At 46.2% G+C, this 22,422-nt stretch overlaps 1 protein-coding gene across 23 annotated transcripts in view; it reads left to right on the top strand.

Annotated features, from left to right (window-relative positions):
- The first annotated feature begins 250 nt into the window (after positions 1 to 250).
- TEP1 (telomerase associated protein 1) overlaps positions 251 to 22,422 on the top strand; it is a 42,062-nt gene continuing 19,890 nt past the window's right edge. For 10 of the 23 annotated variants that reach the window (XR_010405091.1, XR_010405090.1, XR_010405087.1 and 7 more), the window contains exons 1-20: positions 253 to 520; positions 1,248 to 1,408; positions 4,123 to 4,713; positions 5,829 to 6,011; positions 6,318 to 6,452; positions 7,386 to 7,547; positions 7,966 to 8,127; positions 8,265 to 8,522; positions 10,521 to 10,645; positions 10,839 to 10,996; positions 14,494 to 14,603; positions 15,103 to 15,193; positions 15,427 to 15,613; positions 17,940 to 18,108; positions 18,744 to 18,902; positions 19,082 to 19,159; positions 20,105 to 20,235; positions 20,539 to 20,598; positions 21,488 to 21,646; positions 22,246 to 22,422. Coding sequence is in view for 5 of the 23 variants with exons in the window: in XM_064570732.1 (XP_064426802.1) it covers positions 4,147 to 4,713; positions 5,829 to 6,011; positions 6,318 to 6,452; positions 7,386 to 7,547; positions 7,966 to 8,127; positions 8,265 to 8,522; positions 10,521 to 10,645; positions 10,839 to 10,996; positions 14,494 to 14,603; positions 15,103 to 15,193; positions 15,427 to 15,613; positions 17,940 to 18,108; positions 18,744 to 18,902; positions 19,082 to 19,159; positions 20,105 to 20,235; positions 20,539 to 20,598; positions 21,488 to 21,646; positions 22,246 to 22,422 (3,071 nt within the window). In the remaining 18 variants the exon portion in view is untranslated. Of the gene's footprint in view, positions 521 to 541; positions 845 to 1,247; positions 1,409 to 4,122; positions 4,714 to 5,828; positions 6,012 to 6,317; positions 6,453 to 7,385; positions 7,548 to 7,965; positions 8,159 to 8,264; positions 8,523 to 10,520; positions 10,646 to 10,838; positions 10,997 to 14,493; positions 14,604 to 15,102; positions 15,194 to 15,426; positions 15,614 to 17,939; positions 18,109 to 18,743; positions 18,903 to 19,081; positions 19,160 to 20,104; positions 20,236 to 20,538; positions 20,599 to 21,487; positions 21,647 to 22,245 lie in introns of those variants that run through there. The other 13 variants (XR_010405096.1, XM_064570736.1, XR_010405097.1 and 10 more) reach the window with 13 other exon arrangements.

Raw genomic sequence — 22,422 nt, 5'->3', positions numbered from 1 at the left:
TGGTTGAGCGACTGCCTTCGGCTCAGGTCATGATCCTGGAGTCCCGGGATCGAGTCCCGCATCGGGCTCCCTGCTCGGCGGGGAGCCTGCTTCTCCCTCTGGCCCTCTTCCCTCTCATGCTCTCTGTATCTCATTCTCTCTGTCTCAAATGAATAAATAAAATCTTTAAAAAAAAGAAAATGCAACAGGAGAAAGGAGGCGGGGGTTGGGGGTGCGGAGGAGGGACGGGAGGGGGGCGGGGACTAAACTCAGGCCCCGGAGAGGCTGCCGCGTCCTCCACGGGTTCTGATCCCGGCCGGCAGCTCAGTTCCCCGCGGCCCGGTGCTCGCGGCCAGCCCCGTGGGCGCCGCGTCGCGCCGGAGCCGCGTTTCCGCCCGAGCGCCGTCCCCTCCCCGCCCGCCCCTCCTCCGGCTTCCACTCCGCCCACTGGCGGAGCCGAGAGCCGGGCCCGGCTTCCTGCTGCCGAGGACCGTCAGCCCCGTCTTCAGCGCCGTGGGTTCCGGGGACGGTCCGGGTGCAGGTAGAAGCTGGCGCGGGCCCTGGGGCCGGGCGCTGGGCTCGGCAGCGGGGAGCCGGCGGGAAGGGCCTAGCGCGGCCACTTGGGACGCTCGGGGGAGTCGGGAGGGCCTCGCGCCGGCGGGAGCCTCTGCCCGCCGCGTCCTCCGGGCTGCTCGGGACGCGGTGTGGGTGTGAAAGGGACAGTGCGGGAGCCGGCGGAGACCGTGAGGGAGAGGCAGGGGCGGGGGATGCAAGGACACGGAAAGAGACCCGTGAGAATGAGTCACTCCTCTGCTCCGTGTGCTCCTTGGAAGGGAGAGTGGCTGCCAGTACCGAGCAGTAGGTGGTGCGCGCACTGCTTCTAATAACGGGGTGTGCTGGGCGGGAGAGTATCAGCCCGCTTAAAAGCGGCGGTAGATGTGTTATACTGAGTGCAGAATAGTGTCTAAAGCGTGGTCCTCTTTGTGTAATGCAAAAAAAAAAAAAAAAAAAGGCGGGGGGATAAACTTGTATATGTAGAGAAAAGTGTCTGAAACTGTTCCTTCAGAACTGTTAGCAGTGATCATCTCTGGGGAATGGAACTGGAGATGGGATTTTTACTTTTCGTTTGTAGTCCCGCTGAATCTCCCTTCACAAACTCCAGGGTGCAAAAAAAATATTTCACTGTATTTTTATGTTAACTTAGTTTTTATTGTAAGACTCTTTAAAAATTTATCATTTTTAAAAGATTTTATTTATTTATTTGTCAGAGAAAGAGAGAAAATAAGCAGGGGGACCAGTAGGCAGAGGGAGAAGCAGACTCCCGGCTGAGCAAGGAGACTGACGGAGGGACTGGATCCCAGGACCCTGGGATCATGACCTGAGCCAAAGGCAGACGCCCAACAGACTGAGCCACTCAGACGTCCCTATCGTAAGACTTTTTATTTTGCTTTGATATATCTTGAGTCAGTTCTGAGATTTCCCACTCCTTTCCCTAGGAGCTTATATAGTGCAAAGACCCGAGGGAAGTGTGTAGGCACAGAGGCCATCATTCTTGATGTAATTTGTTCACACTGATGCACTAGTGTCTGGTGAGATATCATTGTCTTTTCTAGTTTTGGATTGTCAATCTATTCAAGTCTTCTTGGAAGTATTCTGCATTCTTGTCCCTCAGCTCTTGTATATTAAGATCTAAGTGATTGACTTAACAACGTACTTATTCCTAAAATACTTAAACATAAATAGGAGATAAGCACTTGTCCAAATAAGTAAATACATTCCTAATGATATAAATTTAAGCATTTTCTCAGGCAGAGGTTCTTAATTTGCAGTTAATGGGGATTCTAGGAGATCCATGAATGGATTCCCTGAAAATGGTGTGCAAAATGGTATATACTCATGTTTTTCTGTGAAAAAGTTATACAGCTTTCACCAGATTCTCAAAAGCCTTTAAACCCCACTGACAAGGCGTTATAGAAAAAATGGTGAACAAGGTGAAAAGGGTCTCTGTCCTCAGGAACTTATAGTCTGGTGGGGGAAAGACAAACAGGCAATTACAATGTAAGGAATGTGTTCCGTGACAGAGGAGGTTTGCTGTTGGTGAGAACATAGAGAGAGCCATGTATATTAGACTAGGGCTGCCTGTCAGCAAAGGCTCCTTGGAGGAACTGACTATTAAATGGAGGCCTGCAGAGTGGCAGGAAAGTAGAACTTGGACTGCTTAAAGGAGGGGCTGGGGAAGGAAGTGCTCTTGGTAGAAGGAAGAGTGTTTTAGGCATCTGCCTGTGTAAAGATCCAAAGTCAAGAGATACCTTGGCAATTCATAAACTTAAAAGAGCGTGTATGACTGCAGTTTAATGGGAGTAGCAGTAAGAGATGAGGCTGGGAGAGGATCAAAAGCCAGGTTATGTGTGTGATGCTGGCCATGCGGAGGTGAACCAGACAGAGGAGCTCCCTGACCCTCAGGGAGTTTTATTTTAGTAAGGAGAAACAGGACACAAGTAGGCAAGTAAGCAAACAAAATAATTTTTTTATCATGGTAAAATAAACAAGGTGATGTAGTAAATGGTGGCTGGGGTATATATTGAGGAGCTGCTTTAGACAGATCTATATACTGTGTGCCACATGGATAGGAGGGTTTCAACAAAGGTAGTGGCCAGCAGAATGGAGAGAATTGGATAGATTTGAGAGACATTGAGGGAGTAGAATCAATAGGATTTGGTAGTTTACTGGATGACAATAACAAATAACAATAGCTTCCATTTATTGAACACTTACTAATTACCAGGCACTGTTCTGAATGCTTAATACATTTTTATTTATTCCTATAACAACTCTATGAGGTAGGCATTTATCTCAATTTTGTAGATGAGGAAACTGAGGCACAGAGAGTTTAAGTAACCAGCCCAAGTAGATTCAGTGTCCCATCAGGATTCAAACTCAAGTCTATTTCACTCCATATCCCTGTAAGCAGAGTAGGGAAAGGAGAGGGAATAGAGTTGAGGAAGAGTGGGAGAAAGAGGATACATTTGGGGTCTGGAGTTTTGAGTATCTTTCAGTCTTCCAAGTGGAGATGTCCAGTAGGCAAATGGTTAAATGAATATGAAGCTCAGATGAGATCTAGGTCAAAGAATAAATTTATGAGTTGTCAGCACAGAAATGTTATTTGGCACCTATCCTGGGCAAGTGTACAGGATTAGAATAGAATTCTTTTTTTTTTTTTTTTTAAGATTTTATTTATTTATTTGAGAGAGAATGAGAGAGAGCACATGAGAGGGGGGAGGGTCAGAGGGAGAAGCAGACTCCCTGCCAAGCAGGGAGCCCGATGCGGGACTCGATCCAGGGACTCCAGGATCATGACCTGAGCCAAAGGCAGTCGCTTAACCAACTGAGCCACCCAGGCACCCTAGAATAGAATTCTAAGGAGCTTCAGCATTCAAGCGATGGTGGGAAAGAGCCTTCATGAAGAGGGGGTCAGAGATATGAGGGAAACCAAGACAGTGGCACCAAGGCAGCCAAAGAGAAAAGAGAGTTTCAATGAAAGAGTGAGCAACAGTGTCATGTTCTGCTTGAGAAGTGAGGTAAGATAAGGGCCAAGATGTGCCTGTTCTCATAGTAACAAGAATTCCATTGGTTAACCAAGAGGACAGCGTTGGAGGAATAGGGGGGACAGAATCCCATTTAGTTGGTTGAACAGTGAGTAGGAGGCAAAGAAGTTGAGGCTGGTGAATATAGACGTCTTGATCAAAATATTTGTTTCTCTAGAGCTAAGAATCTAGAATCTATACTTAGAATCTATACTTAGTTGGAATCACACTAATAGCCCTAGGAGGCTCCTTTACCCCTTCATGAGGAGACCCGTCCCTTTCGTCTCCAGCACTTTTTTTTTTTTAAACTTCTCTGCTCTTCAGCTTCTGCCTTATCTTTTCCCTACTCCTCTCACTTAGAATGCTCCCTGCATTCTCTCTGTATAATATTTTCTGAATACATCCTTAGAATGAACCCACTCCTAGAAAAAGAAATATTGGTTGTTTCCTGTCTGCAGGTTACTGACATTACCAGGAGGACTATGGGAAACACATACTCCCAGTGCAAACACACTCCAGTGTACCCAGGAGCTCATGACCTGTCTTTCTCTCCTTCTAGGCATATACTGGTTGGGGTCCAGCTATGGAGAAACTCCATGGGCATGCATCTGCCCACCCGGACATCCTCTCCTTAGATAACCAGTGCCTGGCCACACTTCCTGACCTGAAGACCATGGAGAAACCACATGGGCATGTGTCTGCCCACCCAGACATCCTCTCCTTAGATAACCAGTGCCTGGCCACACTTCCTGACCTGAAGACCATGGAGAAGCCACATGGGCATGTGTCTGCCCACCCAGACATCCTCTCCTTAGAAAACCAGTGCCTGGCCACGCTTCCTGACCTGAAGACCATGGAGAAACCACATGGGCATGTGTCTGCCCACCCAGACATCCTCTCCTTAGAAAACCGGTGCCTGGCCACACTCTCTGTTCTAAGAAGTACTGTGTCTACCAGCCCCTTGCTTCACTGTCTCCAGAGAGCTCACCTGGTACAAGCTGATCTGCGTAGCCTGAACATCAGCAACTGTCCACTCTCTGAGCCTCCAACCTGGAGGGCCCAGGGCCTCTCTGAGGAGCGAGGCTGTCCCAGCCGCCCCAGGGCCTTGAAATCCGTCTCTGCCACAGAGAGAGCTCCTGAAACAGCTTTGGTAATAGCTCCAGGCACTCATCCTGACTCCACCCATGTCTGTTGGACGCCCTAGTCCCTAGCCTTTGGTGCCATAGTTTACCCTCTGTGCTGCTCTGTGTCTCTATAACTTCTGTCCTCAGAGCTTCTTCCTGAGGTGCCCTTGACTCTTGGGCTGTCTTCTTCAGCGTCATTACTTTTATTGCATATCAAGTTCAGATATTCTGGACAACAGAGCCAAAACAGGCCCTGTCCTTAGAAAGCGTCTGCTCAGGAGCAGGGGCAGCATGGTGTTGCAGTAGCAGCCCATCAAGCGCTTTTATCAAGCAGGAGATGCATCTGCTATACCGGGCCCGCTTCCCTGTATGTACACGTGTAAATGTATGTCCACTTGTACACGTCTATACAAGCACACTTAGCACACAGGGCAGAATCAGTAGACAAACACGCTTTCCTTCTGTATGGACTTGGGATTCAGACTGAGGCAAAGGCTATACTGTCTCGGCCAACCATAAGCCATACAACCTTGGCCAAGACTTAAGCTTTTGAAGCCTTGATTTCTTCCCCTTTAAAATGTGGTCAATGAAAATCTATCTCAGAGGGTCATTGTCAGGATTACTAGTGCCATCTTACATTTATTTAGGGCTTTGCGATTTGCAAAGAGCCATATATATATTACTTGTTTAGTCTTCTAATGGCACCATTAAGTAGATAGTAGGAAGTGAAGAAGCTGAGACTCAGAAGTTAAGCAGCTCACGGTTGCTGGGGGATTGATCTGGGACTTGGCCCTTTTTCTTCTGAACCCAGAATATCTTAATAGTATCATAGGAGGTGTGTTGTGAGGGGCCCCAGGCTCCTAGGCTGTGGCATCAATAAGGAGATGACAGCAGGGGAAGATCCCAAAGCGTCTGAGCGAAGGCTCAGAAGGTTGAGTTGGGTGTGTGTGACAGTGAGGTGTCACTCCGTCAGCCGGGAGAGTTGGATGTTGGCATGTGAAGGGGGAGGGAGGAGGAGTTTCGGTGCTGGAAGACAGATGTAGACTCTTCCTGTGCCTGGGATCTGCCTTCAGATCTGTCTATGTTTGAGAGATCTGCCTTCGGATATGTCAATGTGATTAATAACTGCCACTGTCCTCAGGGTCATTGTTCCTCTTCAGAAGAGAAAATGCCAGAAGAGAAGGAATGGGTAGAGGTTCAAATGCCTTTTTATAATCTAAGCTTGGGAGAGGAGGAAAAGGTAGAGGAGCCTGTCCTGAAGCTCACTGCTGGGGACTCTGAATCTCATCCTGGGCCCACTGACCAGGCCCTTAAGGACAAGAAGGTAAAAGTTCCAGAGTTGGGGAGAGGTTAATGATGGTGGAGAGCAGGGTGTGAGGTGGTGTGGAGGGGTGGTGACCAAAGGCTGAACCAGATCCCCTCCACAGATGGAAGGGGAAGGAGGGCATCACCCAGCTCTTATTTCTCACTCCCTAATCACCTTTTCTAACCTTGCAGTTGGACAAACATCTTTCTGAATGTGGGGTCATTTCTCTCTGCTCTTGATTTCATAAATCGGCCTGAGTGGGTGCCTTGAGTTGGTCCTCATTACCTCTTTCATCCTTTTTCCCCTCTCTTTCCTGATTCTCAGATGGTTCTCATAAGCTTGCTGTGCTCCACTCTGACATCAAAGGTAAACATAGAAGATGCAGCTGACCTGACTTCAGGTACTCTCTTTGAAGTCTGTAGTGAACTTGCCCCCTTGGAGCCTGAGTTCATCCTTAAGGTACTGTGGTGTGAAGGAGGGGATGGTTGGGAATGGGAAGCTGGGAGGTAGGAACTGTGGCCATGGTGTGGGAGGGGGGTGGTGGCCAGCTTGGTGGGAAGGGAGTAGGATCTCTGGGTGAGTCTGAGGGCTAGTCCCTGGGGTTCTCTGAGGAGCAGGGGAAGATGAGATTGGGAAAGAATATACTAGGGCTCATTTGTTTAGTAAGTACACAGGCTAAGTACACAAAGCTAGGCCTTGAGGGTCATTTCAACAGATATAATGAAACTTGGCTCTGGCTCTTTTTTTTTTTTTTTAAAGATTTTATTTATTTATTTGACAGAGAGAGAGGGAACACAAGCAGGGGGAGTGGGAGAGGGAGAAGCAGGCTTCCCGTGGAGCAGGGAGCCTGATGCAGGGCTCGATCCCAGGACCTGGGATCATGACCTGAGCCGAAGGCAGACGCTTAACGGCTGAGCCACCCAGGCGCCCCTTGGCTCTGGCTCTTAAGGAGCTTATGATATTGTTAGGGAAACAGAACACTCCCAAGTATCACATAAATGCAAACGGAGTAGTAGGTAGTGAATGTTTCAGAAGCAGAGAAATGGTGGGGGAGTGTTTTCTATGAAGCTTTGGAAGATGGCAGGTTTAATCAGCAGTTTGAACCCTGGGTGATTTTCAATAGACCTTGATGGTGGGAAGCCTTCTACGTACCTGGTTGACTTGGGAGGTGATCAGTAGACTCAGAAGAAGCCATGATGCAAAGGTGGATAAGGGCTAGATTATGGAGGATGTAGCGTGCCAAGCCAGGAGGCTTGCGCTTTCTATTTTATAGACAACGTGAAGGGGTCAGAGAAGGTTTTATGCAGGCGGATTAGGCGAGCAAGTTAATTTAGGACATGATGCTATGGGACAAGTGGCTGAGATGCCAACTGTCCCCACCCTGTGCCCTAGGCATCTCTGTACGCCAGGCAGCAGCTGAACAGTCGGACTGTGGCCAACAAAGTGTTGGCCATTGCTGCCTTCTTGCCACTCTGCCGCCCCCACCTGCGACGCTATTTCTGTGCCGTTGTCCAGCTGCCTTCTGATTGGATCCAGGTAGCCGAGTTCTACCAGGTATGGCACTCTGTGCCCTGACCTTTGGCTCTCACTGCTTGCCTGTCCTTTGCTCATTGCATCCCTATGGAAAATTCTCATCTAGTTTCGCCTCCCCTCAGCTGTCTTCAGCTTTGCTTCCCAGACAGGACAGCTTCTCCCCGGATCGGGTTGGGTTGCCCAGTAGGGAGAAGGTGACTGAGAAGAGCTGGACCACAGTTGGAGAAAAATTGGTCTTATTCGTGTTTACGATGTAGGAGATGAGAATCGGAGAAGTCTGCCAACTGGCCCAGGATCATGGAAATGATCACTTTAGAGCTGGGGCTGGAAATCACCTCCTTCTTCTGTGCTCTCATTTAACCCCGTCAAGTGGTCTGGCCTTGTTTTAGAAGGTTGGTTTGTGTCTCACTCCTGATGGTCTTTCCTCCCTCTCTGGTAGAACCTGGCTGGAGGAGAGGAGGACAAGCTGGCGCCCCTGCCTGCCTGCCTGCGTGCTGCCATGACTGACAAATTTGCCCAGTTTGATGAGTACCAGCTGGCTAAGTACAATCCTTGGAAGCACCGGGCCAAGAGACGCCCCCGCCCGCCTCCCCGCCCTCCAGTCAGTCCCTGCTCAACCTGGTCATTCACAGGCCAGACCCCTTGTCTCTGGAAAGGCGGGGTTGGGGGGGGCAGTCAAAGGAACATGCTGACCCTGGGGGATCCCACACTAAACATCTGACATGTTCCTTCCGCCAGAAATCAAGGAGAGAAAGGCAGAGGAGCCAAGTAGAGCTCAGGAGGCAGAGAGGGCAGGGCCTACCTCTTTCTTGGCTGGCTTCCTTTTTGGTAGAGAGGGGCTTTTGGAACTATTGGAATGGCTCTCTCCAAGGACGAGTTCCTTTTCCCATTTTGAAATTGCTTCTCCTGTCCCTACAGAAGACAGGGCGCCCATTTTCTGAGACACAAAAATATTTGCCGAGGTACCTTAGGCCTCTTAAAGATGAACAGAAGAAGGTGAGTGCCTTGTTCTGGGGTTCCATATGTGCATGTAAAACCTTTTCTGAGCTGATATTTAGACATGGAATTCCATTTGGTTTAGAAATACTAATGGCTGGGGCGCCTGGGTGACTCAGTCAGTTAAGCGGCTGCCTTCGGCTCAGGTCATGATCCCAGGGTCCTGGGATCGAACCCCGCATCGGGCTCCCTGCTCTGCGGGAAGTCTGCTTCTCCCTCTCCCACTCCCCCTGCTTGTGTTCCCTCTCTTGCTGTCTCTCTCACTGTCAAATAAATAAAATCTTAAAAAAAAAAAAAAAAAGAAATACTAATGGTGTGGTACGCACATGCCAATTTCCTACCTGGGGATTTCTTAGTTGTGATTGTGGGGTCAGGTTTGAGAGCACTGGGAAAGGCTCCTTTTATTTCCCATTTTGCTCACCTTGGTATTTACTGACAGGTGGCATGTCCAGCTGAATAAGTGAGTTAAAAATGTATGAAATAGGAGCACGTGGGTGGCTCAGTTGCTTAAGCATCTGACTCTTGATTTGGCTCAGGTCATGATCTTGGGGTCATGGGATCGAGCCCTGTGTGTTGGGCTCCTCACACAGCAGGGAGTCTTCTTTTTTTTTTTTTTTGAAGATTTTATTTATTTATTTGACAGAGAGAGACAGCGAGAGAGGGAATGCAAGCAGGGGGAGTGGGAGAGGGAGAAGCAGGCTTCCCGTCGAGCAGGGAGCCTGATGTGGGGTTCGATCCCAGGACCCTGGGATCATGACCTGAGCCGGAGGCAGACACTTAACGACTGAGCCACCCAGGCGCCCCAGCAGGGAGTCTTCTTGAGGTTCTCTCTCCTTCTCCCTCTGCTCCCCGCCCACCCCTGCACATACACACACTCTCTCAAATAAATAAATAAAGTATGAAATATCTACCTTCCATAGGAGGTTTTAAAATCGAACCAAACCTTTTGCATTAATGACAAATAAGGCACTGTACTTTGTGGTTAAGAGCATAGAATCAGGATTTAGACCTGGGTTTAAATCCCCCCACCAGCACCACTTGCTGGCTATGCAACCTTAGCCAAATGACTTACCCTGTCTTACCTCAGTTTCCTCAGATATAAAATGGAGATAATAGCAGCACCTCATTGGGTACTTCATTGGGTTTTTGCGAGGATTAAATCAGTTATTGAATTTAGAGTACTTTTTTTTTTAAGATTTTATTTTTGTTAGAGAGACGGAGAGAGAGAGAGCATGAGTTGGGAGCAGAGGGAAAGGGAGAAGCAGACTCCCTGCTGAGCAGGAAGCCCAATGCGGGACTTGATGCCAGGACCCCGGGATCATGACCTGAGCCACCCAGGCTCCCTGAATTTAAAGTATTTCTAACAATACCTGGCACTTAATAAGTGTTAGCTATCACCGACATCATTATCATTAAAATAGATTATTAGGAAAATAATATGGTGGTGTTACAAGAGAACACATTCTCAGTTGGTCAACTGATCTTTTCTCTTCATCCTAATAATATATCCCAAACTTAGCTCTTCTGCCATAGAAGATTCTACCATGGAAGATACCATAGAAAGCCAACTTCTTTCAGTTTTTTCACTCCTCACAGCTTGCATTGTGCTGATACCTCCATTTATCTCCTCCTCCAAGTCTCAGTGATTTGAATAAAAGCTGCTTTTCTTTTCCCTCCCTCTAAGGACAAGATGTTCTCTGTTCATTCCATCCCCATCTTGTTTTTCACAAGCCAATTATCCCATGTTAACTATTGATAGTTCAATCTTGTGTACATGAAACACATGACCCCAAAGAGCTGCTATGGTATGCTCACTGCAGGAAGCTTGTTGCTCCCTGGGGGAGACTTTTGCCCCCTATTCCTGCTCTTTGCCCACATCTACTTTGGGGGAAGAAATTACCTCATAGGTATAGGAGGTCTGCGGTTCTGATTTCTGGAGCAAGTGACTATTGTTGTAGATTAAATGACCACTGTGGGACTTGGGGGATATTTCCACAGTTTGAGGAGACCTACAACGCAGTGCCAGAGAAAAAGAAGCAGCCGAGGTTCACTCTCAAGAAGTTAGTACGGCGACTGCACATCCGGGAGCCTGCTCAGCACGTCCAAGCCTTGCTGGGCTACAGGTGAGAAGACACACCCTGAACACCCCTTCCACCTGGGTGACCCCGTGGCTTTTCAGCCTCCACGGCCCTGGCGCCTGTAGTTCTGACCCCAGCAACATTAGGGGCAAGCACTGGCTTTGACTGACTGACCTTTCCTTTTCTGAGTTACTTTCAGCTGGCTTTGAAATGATAAGCTTTTCCTCTTCTGTCCCAGGTACCCCTCCAACCTACAAATGTTTTCTCGAAGTCGCCTCCCTGGGCCATGGGATTCTAGCAGAGCTGGGAAGCGGATGAAGCTTCCTCGGCCAGAGACCTGGGAGCGGGAGCTGAGCCTGCGGGGGAACAAAGCTTCTGTCTGGGAGGATCTCATTGGTAGAGTAACTTTGATCATATATTCCCTTCCTCTCTTCCCCATTCACACCTCTACATGTTGGACCCTGACTTAATTTCCATGGCATGATACAGTTATTCTCTTGCCTGGTGGTTGCCTCACTGAAAGTGACTGGATTTGTGAGGTTTGCCGTCGACCACGCCCAAGTGGACCGGTGGTGCCCGCTTTGAGTGGCTCTGGCATCATAGGGAGATCATTATTCCCGATGTGGGTAGGTGATGCACAAGCCTTGATGAACACAGGACAAAAGTGGTACCTTCTCTCTGATTTCACCTGTATCATATTGGGTAAGTCATCCAATCAAGGGAGGACTGGCATATTGGAATCTCCGCAGGAACCCGTAGTTAGGACATGGACATTTTAGGTAATTTGCCCATACTGATAAAGAGAAAAAAAAAATTAAATCGGGAGGCCCAAGTTATTTCAGTCTTCTGTTTGTCTCTTTTTGTTGTTGTTGTTAATTTATTTTTAACTCTACAAGGCTCTTTCTGTTCTGTCTTTTTTTATGTCCTCTTTCATCTTTGAAAATTTCAAGTCAAGTTCTGTCTGTTGAAAAACATCTTGCTGTAGAGTTTGTGACTTTCAGAAGCCCCAGTTTTTTGTTTTTTTTTAAATCTCTTTCTCTGCAAACTGCCACGTGCGGATTGTGCTCAGGGCAGCCTGAATTCTCAGCTGCTTATCTGTCACTGCCCTCACTCTGTGGTTGTCGCTGGGGGTATAGGCATCAGAATCACATGGGAATTAAAACATACACATGCGGGGCGCCTGGGTGGCTCAGTCATTAAGCGTCTGCCTTTGGCTCAGGTCATGATCTCAGGGTCCTGGGATCGAGCCCCGCATCGGGCTCCCTGCTCCGCGGGAAGCCTGCTTCTCCCTCTCCCACTCCCCCTGCTTGTGTTCCCTCTCTCACTGTGTCTCTCTCTGTCAAATAAATAAATAAAATTGTAAAAAAAACAAAAAAACACACACATGCACACACCCATGCCTGACAGCCTCTTCCCCAACATTTGATACCTTGGGTGGAACAGGATAAAGTAGCTGGGATGGCAGCCAGGATGTGTAGCTGATCCTGGTATGTGTCATCTCTACTTCCTCCCTCTGCCCTTGAAAATTAAAATTGTGTCATTTATCTAGGCTGAGTCTTTTTTTTTTTCAACTTCAATAGAGCTTTTATTTTATTTTTTTTCATTTGCATGTAGTTTAATATTAATGGAATCATAAGTGTTCTAGGCAGTAAAGATTTCTTTTTTTTTATTATGTTCAGTTAGCCACTGTATAGTACATAATTAGTTCTTGATGCAGTGTTCAACGATTCATTTTAAGTATAGACTGAGTCTAATGCCCATAGTCTAATCCACTGGTCTCCAGAGTTTTTTGATCATATATTGCAAAAAAAGTTTTGCACACATCAGAATGTGTGTATATATAATTTAAACAATTTTATATATGTACTAAAGAATTATGTACTTTAGGAAATACATAAAATATAATTTTATAAATATAGATCTGAAAGTATGTAAATAAAATATAAAAAATATAAATATATGAATAAAATATAAGACAAAATGTAATTAGATATACAGACCCCTCTTTGGAGACCACAGGGCTCATTAATAACTCATTAACAGTTTTTTTTTATTTTTAAAATTTATTTATTTGACAGAGAGAGACAGCGAGAGAGGGAACACAAGCAGGGGGAGTGGGAGAGGGAGAAGCAGGCTTCCAGTGGAGCAGGGAGCCCGATGTGGGGTTCGATCCCAGGACCCTGGGATCATGACCTGAGCCGAAGGCAGACGCTTAATGACTGAGCCACCCAGGCACCCCTCATTAACAGTTTTTTTTGAATGAAATCAGTGAACTTCTCAGTCTGAAGGATAAATGTTCAATTTATTTATATGATATTGGACTTAATTTCTTATCTAAATGATCTAGAAAACCTCTCATACGTAGCAACAGTTGAGAACAATTTATGAGCTGACAAAGGATGTAATAGTTTATGAGTTGTCACCCATCATTTACATCGTGTACACAACCTAATTGTTCTATACAGCTTGTGAACAGAATTATGACTCGAGAACCGCAGGACTTCCAGAAGGCTGGAAGCTTCTAGCTGTAATTCAAATGAGACTTACATCACCTTAAAAAAAGGCACCACCACTCTCTTGACAAAAGCTGCTGCTAGTGCCTGGGGGTGGGGCTGGGGGCTGATAGGCCATGTCTCTACAGTGGTCCGAATGCACCTCTGGGGGTACCCAGGAAAAATATCACACCTCCTAGTTATGGTTTCCCTCGTCTAAAAGAAAGGATTTTCCCATGGGGCGCCTGGGTGGCTCAGTCGTTAAGCGTCTGCCTTCGGCTCAGGTCATGATCCCAGGGTCCTGGGATCGAGCCCCGCATCAGGCTCCCTGCTCCGCGGGAAGCCTGCTTCTCCTTCTCCCACTCCCCTCGCTTGTGTTCCTGCTCTCGCTGTGTCTCTCTCCGTCAAATAAATAAATAAAATCTTTAAAAAAAAAAGAAAAAGAAAAAAGAAAAAAAGAAAGGATTTTCCCAATATTTAACCATACAGATCACACCCCTAGGGTCACCTAGTCCGTGTGTCGTATGGTACACGGCACATATGAGAGTTCAGGTTTGTGGAGGAAGAGTAGGGGTTCTACAGTACAAGGACATCCACAGAGCCCCTCACTCTTTTTTGGTTTCTGCATAATGACTTACCAAACTTATCCTTGAATTATAAGTGGATTTAGAATTATTATTCAGTCTTAACTAAACTAACCATCTAAAATGGACATAGGCCTTAAAGACATTATTATTAAGAAACTATGATTTGAAGATGATACTAATATCACAGAACAAATGGACAATATGAAAGTGATGGGGTGAAATTCTGCTTTAGCGCAAGTCTTTTCATTTCAATGAAAAATAATGACTGTTTAATCAGACCTCACAAGAAGTTTGCCAGAAAACTTAAAAATTACTAGGAAGATTATTTGAAATATGAATTTACATACACTATTATTAAAGGTGAACCTTACCTTAGGTTATGTTGTGCCTCGAAATATTAATCCGATGATTACACTACATGTATACAATTTATAAATAAATAAACATACACTAGGAAATTTCATGTTTCACCATCTAAAATGTTTGGAAATCATTACTCTAGATTAGAGAATATATTTTGCCAGTTGAGCCCAATCTCGTGGCTGGACCAGCAGACAAAATAATAATAGGGGTTGTTTATTCAAACAGCAATCTCGTAAACAGTGTTCAATAAATCTTGCTCCACACTTTAGGCCAATCCTGTTTTTATCTTTCCAGACCTCTAAAACATTTTGAGTAGGATAGATCATATGTTAGTACCTCACTCCCTCCATCCTGAATTTTCTATGTGGCCTCTGAACTTCTTGCTCTGCTCTGTGACCTCTCTCACTTATCCTTTGTCTGCTTTCCTCACTCTGTGCCTGACCTTCCACAGACCATGGGAAGCTTCCCTTCATGGCCATGCTTCGGAATCTGCGCAACCTGCTGCGGGTTGGGATCAGCGCCCGCCACCACGAGCTTGTACTCCAGAGACTCCAGCATGAGGTATGTGTGAGGGGCAGGGGGACTGGAGGTGGGTGCCAAGATGCTGCTGCATCTTCCTCGTGGCTGGGGAAAGTCATGGCCACGAGCTGTTTCCATGTGGGCTCTAAACAGGTATGGAGATGTGGATAGGGGGCAGACAGATCTGGGGAGATAAGCCCCAGAGATTCAAGTATAAGATCTTCCCTTGGATCACTGACTTACCAAGAAGAGGCACCTTTGTGATGTAACTGACTTCAGAGGGAGTCTGATATAAAAGAAACCAGGCTCCTTCCATTACTTGCTCTCCCTTCTTTCCCTCTTCCCATATTCTCACCTGACAGCTTTCTTTTTTCTTTCTTCTTCTCCACCTTTCTCTGTATCTCTTCTCTAATATCCATTTTATCCTTCCTCACAAATCTAATAGAGTGGTTATCTCGTATTCCTGGTCCCCGAGGCCCCTGAGTAGCTCCGCCCCCACACTCTCTGATATGTTGCTCATGACCCCTCCCTTGCTTTCCAGAATTCGGTGATCCACAGTCGGCAGTTTCCATTCAGATTCCTTAATGCCCATGATTCCATCAATAACTTTGAGGCCCAACTCAAAAGTAAAGGTATTATCATCTATCTTCCGAATCCTGTTTGTGTCTCGAGTCTGAGAGTAGATGAACTAGGAGCATTGGTATGTTTCAGCCTCTTGCCTTCCAGTCTCAGGGTGTGGGGTGGGCAGAAGTCAGACAATTGCCAGCTCAAGGGTCAGGGCTTAGGACAGGTATTAGTGGGAGGACATAAGGAGGGAACAGAAGCTAATAGACATTGACTCCCTTACTTATCTGTCGCCACACAGCATTGCCACTGCCTTCCAATACAAAGCTGATACGTTCGATAATGACTAGAAATGCAAAAAAGGACAAGAATTGGACCTATCGGAGGTATCCTTACAACCCAAGTCGTCAGAAACTTCGGACAACAATGATGATACCGGTGATATATGAGCAGCTCAAGTGGGAAAAGCTGAAAATACAAAAGGCCGGGTGTGTGTGTGTGTGTGTGTGTGTGTGCGTGTGCACGCTATGCTATCTGGGAACAAAGGGTGGGCAACAAGAGGTGTCCTTACAGGGCTTGGGAGTCGTCTGGGAACCCCAGCTTTTATTCTGTGAAGACATGCTTGCCCCAGTGGCTCACTGTCTTTGTATAGCAAACCTTGCCTTTAACATTGTCCTATGGAGAAATCATGAGAAAAAAACTATATTTGGGCCTCCAGTTTATTATCTGGGATTGTTTTATTGGTTTCTGTGGGTTCCATGAATCTGTGCAGCATTCTCCTTTCTCTTATTGTACGCTGGTGTTCTCTGCTCCTGCTCTGGTTCTGTGTCTCTTTCTTCTCCATGGTATCTGTTTGTTCTTTTTGTTTCTCTCTCTCTCCGTCTTTATTTTCCAACCCATTTCTTTCTTTCGTTCTTTCTTTTTTTTTTGTTTATACATATAAAGATAGTTATCACCGAGCAGGCTCAAAGTCAGACATAAAACCTGTAAGGTTGATGAAGTCCCAGCACTCTGTCCTTTAGATGCTTCAACAGGATCTTCATTCAAGACAAATGCAGGGCTCATCTAACCTACTAATGAATCCATGGCTGAAACCAGGGCCACTTAAAAGTCAAGCCTGGGGTCCAGTCCAAACAACATGCCTTCGCTGGCCAGTTCAGCAGCCACTAGCCACACTTGGTTATTTGGAACTGAGATGTGCCGGATTTTGAGGACAGTATGAAAAAGGATGTAAAATATCTCCTTCGTAACTTTTGTATTAATTACGTGTTAAAATGAAAATAGTTTGATATGTTAAATCAAATGTCATATTAAGTTAATTTCTCCTGTTTGTTTTTACTTTTTTCCTCTGGCTACTAAAAACTTTTATTAGTTACATGTGTGATTTTAATTTTGTTTCATTAGTTGTAACTTAATTCTATTGGATAGCACTGGTAGAGAATACTGAATTTTCTAGATTAAAAACATTATTATGAGAAAATTTTAAACATGCACACAAATAATGAGGATAGTATAATGGACTCCCATAAAACTGTTAGCCACATTCAGTGATTATCTAGATTTTATCACAGTTCTTTTAGTGGTCCCTTTCTTCTTTTTTCTGGGAAGGTGTTTTTAAGAACAAATGCCGAATAATAGGATACATTTTATTTCATCCCTTCCTGTTTCACACGTGTCTCTTAATACATTTTATTATGTAGTTAGAATGTCATTAATATACCTAATAATTATAATAATAATAATTGCTTGGTATTATCCTTTATTATCTAGTCCATATTCAAATTTCCCAATCATCTCAAAAGTATGATTTCACAATTTTATTCAAATCAGAATCCAAACAAGGCATACACATTACATTTGATTATTAAGTCTCTTATATCTATTTTAATATTTTCATTGTCTTCATGCTATTGACTTACTGTGGAAACTGGCTTCAGGGACCCTGCAGAGTGTCCCACATTCTGGATTTGTCAACCTCCTCATGGTGTCTTCTAACTTGTTTCTCTATTTCATGTGCTGAGGGCATTAACTCTGAAGGCTAATATAGCTTCAGATTTCATTTTTTTTTCCTTGCAAGAATATTTCATAGGGGATCCTTTGTACACTGTGAGACCACCAGACTTTTTTTTTTTTTAAACCTTGTAATAAGATACAGGATCAGGAAGCACCAAAGATCTGGTGGTCCTACTCATAGTGATGCTAAGACTGATCCATGCTTTTAAGTGATTATAGCCTGATCTCTTCACTGTAAGTTGATGGTTCATCCATTGGTGATCTTTGCCTGAACCAGTTCTTTCATTAGCAGTTCTAGAGTGGGAGTTTTCTATCATTCCCCATATTTATTAGCTGGAACTCTAGAAAGAACCTGTCCTATTAACTTAAACTATTCAGTTACCCTGAAGTAAAGATTCTACTGGAAAGGTGGGATGAATGTTCCCTTCTTTCCTCTTTAATTTCCAGTTTTCAGAATAGGAGTTAGTATTTGTTCTTTAAAATATAATTAAAGAATATGGAGCAGTTAAGTCTTGCCTCATGAAGTAGGTATGGATTGATGTGGGAAGTGTGGCAAGTGATTTCAGAGAGTGAGTCTCCAGATGACTTCCCCTCTTCTGCCATGAGAATGGGTTAGTAGAGGCCTTTGGAATGGAAGCCCGGAAGCTCTGCCCCAGTCCCCCGTACCAGCCGTGGAGGCAGGCTGTGGCAGGGGCGCGAACGCTCAGTACTGGAGTGCCAAGTTCTCATCTTCCCGTCTGCCTCAAGGTGGCAAACAGAGAAGCCCCTGAGCCCTTCTGTCTGTGTCTTTTCTGCCGGCAGACGGGGAAAATATGATAGTGAGATGTTGGCTCGGTACCGGCAGGCCCTGGAGACAGCTGTGAACATCTCCGTGAAGCACAACCTGCCCCTGCTGCCCGGCCGCACCATCTTGGTCTATCTGAGGGACATGGGGATAGATGAGCTCTGTCGGAAGAGCAACCTACAAGGGGTAAAAAAAAAAAAAAAAAAGTTAAAAGGTGGGGGTTAGTAGGATGCTGGGGATCCTGAGAGCTATCCTGTTCCCAGATGCGGTTTTCCCAAGGAAGTACTCAGAACTGAAATAAATGGCATGCATTTGCTTCTCAGTATCGGGCCTTGGTTCCTAAGGACAGTTCCTAGAATGTGGTCTCAAGCCTGTTCATGGATTATCATACTTCCGTATTTCACATTTGGCTGGTACTTAATTCTCTCTATATTTCTGTCACCAAAGTATATCTCATTTTTACCTCCCTACATCCCAGTGTTGAATGTGGGCAGGAATCCTGGCCCTTCTCCACCTTCCTCCCTGGCCAGCTCATCCTGAGAGCTGCTGAAGCTGTCTCTTCCTAACTGGAGATTTTGTCCCTTTTCCCCAACCAGTGGAGGTGTTTGACCTCCAGGGCTGGATGGGCAGTGGTGGGTTTCAAAATAGGGGAGCCTGGTTTCAAAATCCTGGCTGCCTTGACTGGCTTAGTTGGTAGGGCATGCAACTCTGGATCTCACGGTGGTGAGTTCAGGCCCCATGTTGGGCGTGGCGCTTCCTTAAAAAAAGTGGGGGGGAGGGGTGAGGGGAGCTGTATTTCACTGTGATGTTTGTCCAATCAGCCCCCCATAAACTATGTGCTGCTGCTGATTGGGATGATGATTGCACGGGCGGAGCAGGTGGATCTCTTACTGTGTGGAGGAGGCACTATAAGGACTGCAGTTCTTAAGGCAGAAGAAGGCATCCTGAAGACTGCCCGCACGCTCCAGGCTCAGGTCCAGGTCAGACACCCACCCCCACCATACAAAAAGGCAGGAAGGACCCGGTCCTGGACATAGCCTGATAAATCAGGAAAGGCTTGGATATAGACAGTTCTGAAGATCTCCCAAGCAAAAAATGGTGTTTGTTGCTTACTGACCATCTCCCGTGCCAGCAAGGAACATGAGACTCTTTCCTTCAGGATTTGGGTGAAGAGCGTGGATTGTCCATGAACACTTTTGGGAAGTACCTGCTGTCTCTGGCTGCCCAAAGAGTTCCTGTGAGTACTTCCCAGTCCCTGAGAAACCCTTGCCCCCTTCTCACTTTGCCCTCCACAACTGATGGCTCTGATTTCTCAGAGGTTGTCTTTCAAACTACGTACCGTACCCACATCCACTCCCAGCTGGCTGTAGCACCCTACCCAGTGGTACGCTGGTAAATGCTTCACAACCAGCTCTCTGGAAAAGATAAGTCTTGGTTAATAGCATTTGCTAATTTCTATGGTGTTAAATACTCCTATCATAGCTGAGTTCATCAGTGAACAGAGTTGGGAAGTGATGCTCAGTAGCACACCATTACATGGTATTTCTACGACATAGATACAACAGATGTAAATAAGACCAAGAGTAGATAATGGTAAAATGTAGTAAAATAATTAGGAAGTGATGAGTTTTGAGTATTTGTTGCCTTTACTTTTTATACAATTTAATGTTTAATAGTGGCCATGTTTAACAACTGGCTCACAAAATTCCTAAAAAATTACTTTAATATTTTTTAAAAAGATTTTACTTATTCATTATTCATTTGAGAGAGAGAGAGCACAAGCAGAGGGGAGAGGTAGAGGGAGAGGGAGAAAGAGAAGCAGACTCCCCGCTGAGCAGGGAGCCCGATGCGGGGCTCCACCCCAGACCTGGAGATCACGACCTGAGCCGAAGGCAGACGCTTGACCATCTGAGCCACACAAGCGCCCCCGCTAAAAATTTATCAATCAGCTTCTGTGAGCCTGAATGAGCCAGTTACAACACACCACCTCCCTTCCCCCACTTTCTTGCCCCTTCGTATCAGGGTGTAGTGGTTTCCTCAATCCTAAATGCTCTCTGAAGAGGCAATTTCCATTCCCCTCAGAGCTGTCCTAATCCCCTAATCCCCAGGGAGCTCTTCTTTTGATATCCTGAGTTTATTAGCGTTTCTTCTGTCCCTCTGCTCCTTCCTTTTCATCTTACAGGTGGACAGGGTCATCCTCTTTGGCAACACTATGTATAACAGACTGGTAGATGAGGCCAAACAGCTTTTCTGGCAGCATGTGAATTCCAAGTGCCTCTTTGTTGCTGTCCCCCTGGAAAGGACATATAACACGTAAGGATGCTCAGACTCCTTGTCCAGTGCCAGAAGATAGGTTTCCAGACTTCCTCTCTACCTCTACTGTAGTTGGGACACTCCCACTCACCAGGCACATCCCTGTCTCTGCCTCTTAAGTACTAGAGCCTTCTCTGAAGTCTTCAGCCTAGCTCCATGCCCCTTTGTGAGGCTCCACCCCAGCCCTAGCCTAGCACGTACCCCTATTAAAAGTGCAGAAGTGGGGTATCCATCCTAGAGAGCAGTGACCCTGTGTTCCTGGCATGGTTTCTGATGGGTAGTGGCTGCTTCTTCCTTTGCCAGATTACCAGATTCGAATCCCAATAACGTGACACTCTCAGGCTACACTGACGGGATCCTGAAGTGAGTACAGAATGGACACTGAAGGGGTTGGGGGTTTTGTTAGAACATCTTTCAGAGATTATCTGGCTTCTACTCCCTTTACTTCTCTTTTTAAGCAAGATAGAAGCTTATTCCTCTTTTGCAGCTGTCCTGGTATAGCAGCAACAGTGCTAGAAGGGCCCAGCACCTTCTATCTTATTGCTCCATCATCCTCAAATACTCTGCTTTTACCTCATGGCTCAAGACAGCTGCTCCAGCTCCAGCCCTCATTTTTATATGACATCTAGTATGAAGAAGGAAAAGGGACAGGGGAGGTTCACTGTTTGCTTTTAAGGGAACAACTCAAGAGTTGGTCACATAATTTCTATTCATTGTTTGTGGCCTCTGTTCCATTCTTAATCCAGAGGAAGTCTCATGCTAAATTTATTTATAGACACCAAATTTACAGAAATATTTTTGCTTTGTCTTTCTCTCCATGTTCTCTCATTTACTTGTTTTCTCTCCTACCTTTTCCTTTGCATGCCTCCACTGCCCCCAGCTGCTATTAGGAAGACTCGTGCCCATTCCTCCTTGTCCAAGGAACTTTTATGGCTGATACAGAGCTGATGGCCTTAATCTTTAACCTTTAATCTTAACCTTTGCCAGCCTAATTGCCCCTGGCCCAAAGAAAGCCCGTGATAAGTGTGCATAGCAGGAGGGACTAGAGCTGGGTTTCTTCTCTCTTCCTTCACCCCTTGGTTCTGCATTCTGGTTTATTTTAAGTCTACATTCCCTGCTTATGGTTGTCTCCTTAAGGAGCTCCACTTAACTGGGTGACCTTCCCTAGCTGTATCTTTGTCCCCTGCCCCCTTGGAAGATCTGATTCTGCCACTGGTATTCACTCTTATTTATTTGGTCACATTTATGTCAGGTTCATTGCTGAGCGTGGGGCCTCCCGTCTTCTAGAACATGTGGGCCAAATGGACAAAATGTTCAAGATTCCACCACCCCCAGGAAAGACAGGGGACCTGTCTCTCCGGCCACTGGAAGAAAATGCTCTAAGCCCCTTGGCTCCGGTTTCCCAGCCTGGGTTAGTCTATGTTTCTTTGCCTTTGTGAACTGGGAGAGGCTATGGGCAGGTGGCTGCATTTCTGGCTGTTGAGATGCTGCTTGAGGTATGCTTCCTGTTTCCCAGGTAGGGATTTTTCTGACAGAGGAAATTGTCACATTGTGAGCATGCTCCTCTCTCTACTGGGGAAGGGGGTCAGACTGTGAGGCGGGCTCAAGGAGAGGGCTCAGGAGAATAGGTTCCAGCTTTCTCATCACAGCTTTGCCAAATAGTAGCTTGAATCTTGGGCTAGTTGTTTTTCATTTCTTAAAGCTTTAGTTTTTCGATTAGTAAAATAGAGGTAATGATTGTGCTTTCCTCACCGTGTTGTCACGAGCACACCATGGGCAAATAGTAAGTGTCTAATAATCAGCTGACCAAGGAGGGTGCATGAGAAATGGCAAGTAGGGTGTAAGCTCCAGGGCTCTGCAGTTGAGGCTCTGAGGCCCACTGGACACCCCCTGCTGTCTGTCATACCTTACTTGTGCTGTCTTGTGCTGAAGGGTGATCACAGCCGCATCTGTGGAATTGGGTTGTGAGGCCCATCCCTAGACTGAGCCTAGGCCTCTGCTTACCCCCAGATGGCACAGCATCCGGCTTTTCATTTCCTCCACTTTCCGGGACATGCACGGGGAGCGGGACCTGCTGCTGAGATCCGTGCTGCCAGCACTGCAGGCCCGAGCGGCCCCCCACCACATCAGCCTTCATGCCATCGACCTGCGCTGGGGCGTCACTGAGGAGGAGACCCGTAGGAACAG

This window comes from Mirounga angustirostris, unplaced genomic scaffold (genome assembly GCF_029215605.1).
Source record: "Mirounga angustirostris isolate CCGP_5_RB_7025 unplaced genomic scaffold, mMirAng1.0.hap1 SCAF_9, whole genome shotgun sequence".
Classification (NCBI taxonomy): Eukaryota; Metazoa; Chordata; class Mammalia; order Carnivora; family Phocidae; genus Mirounga; species Mirounga angustirostris.
This window is presented reverse-complemented; position numbering and strand designations above follow the sequence as displayed.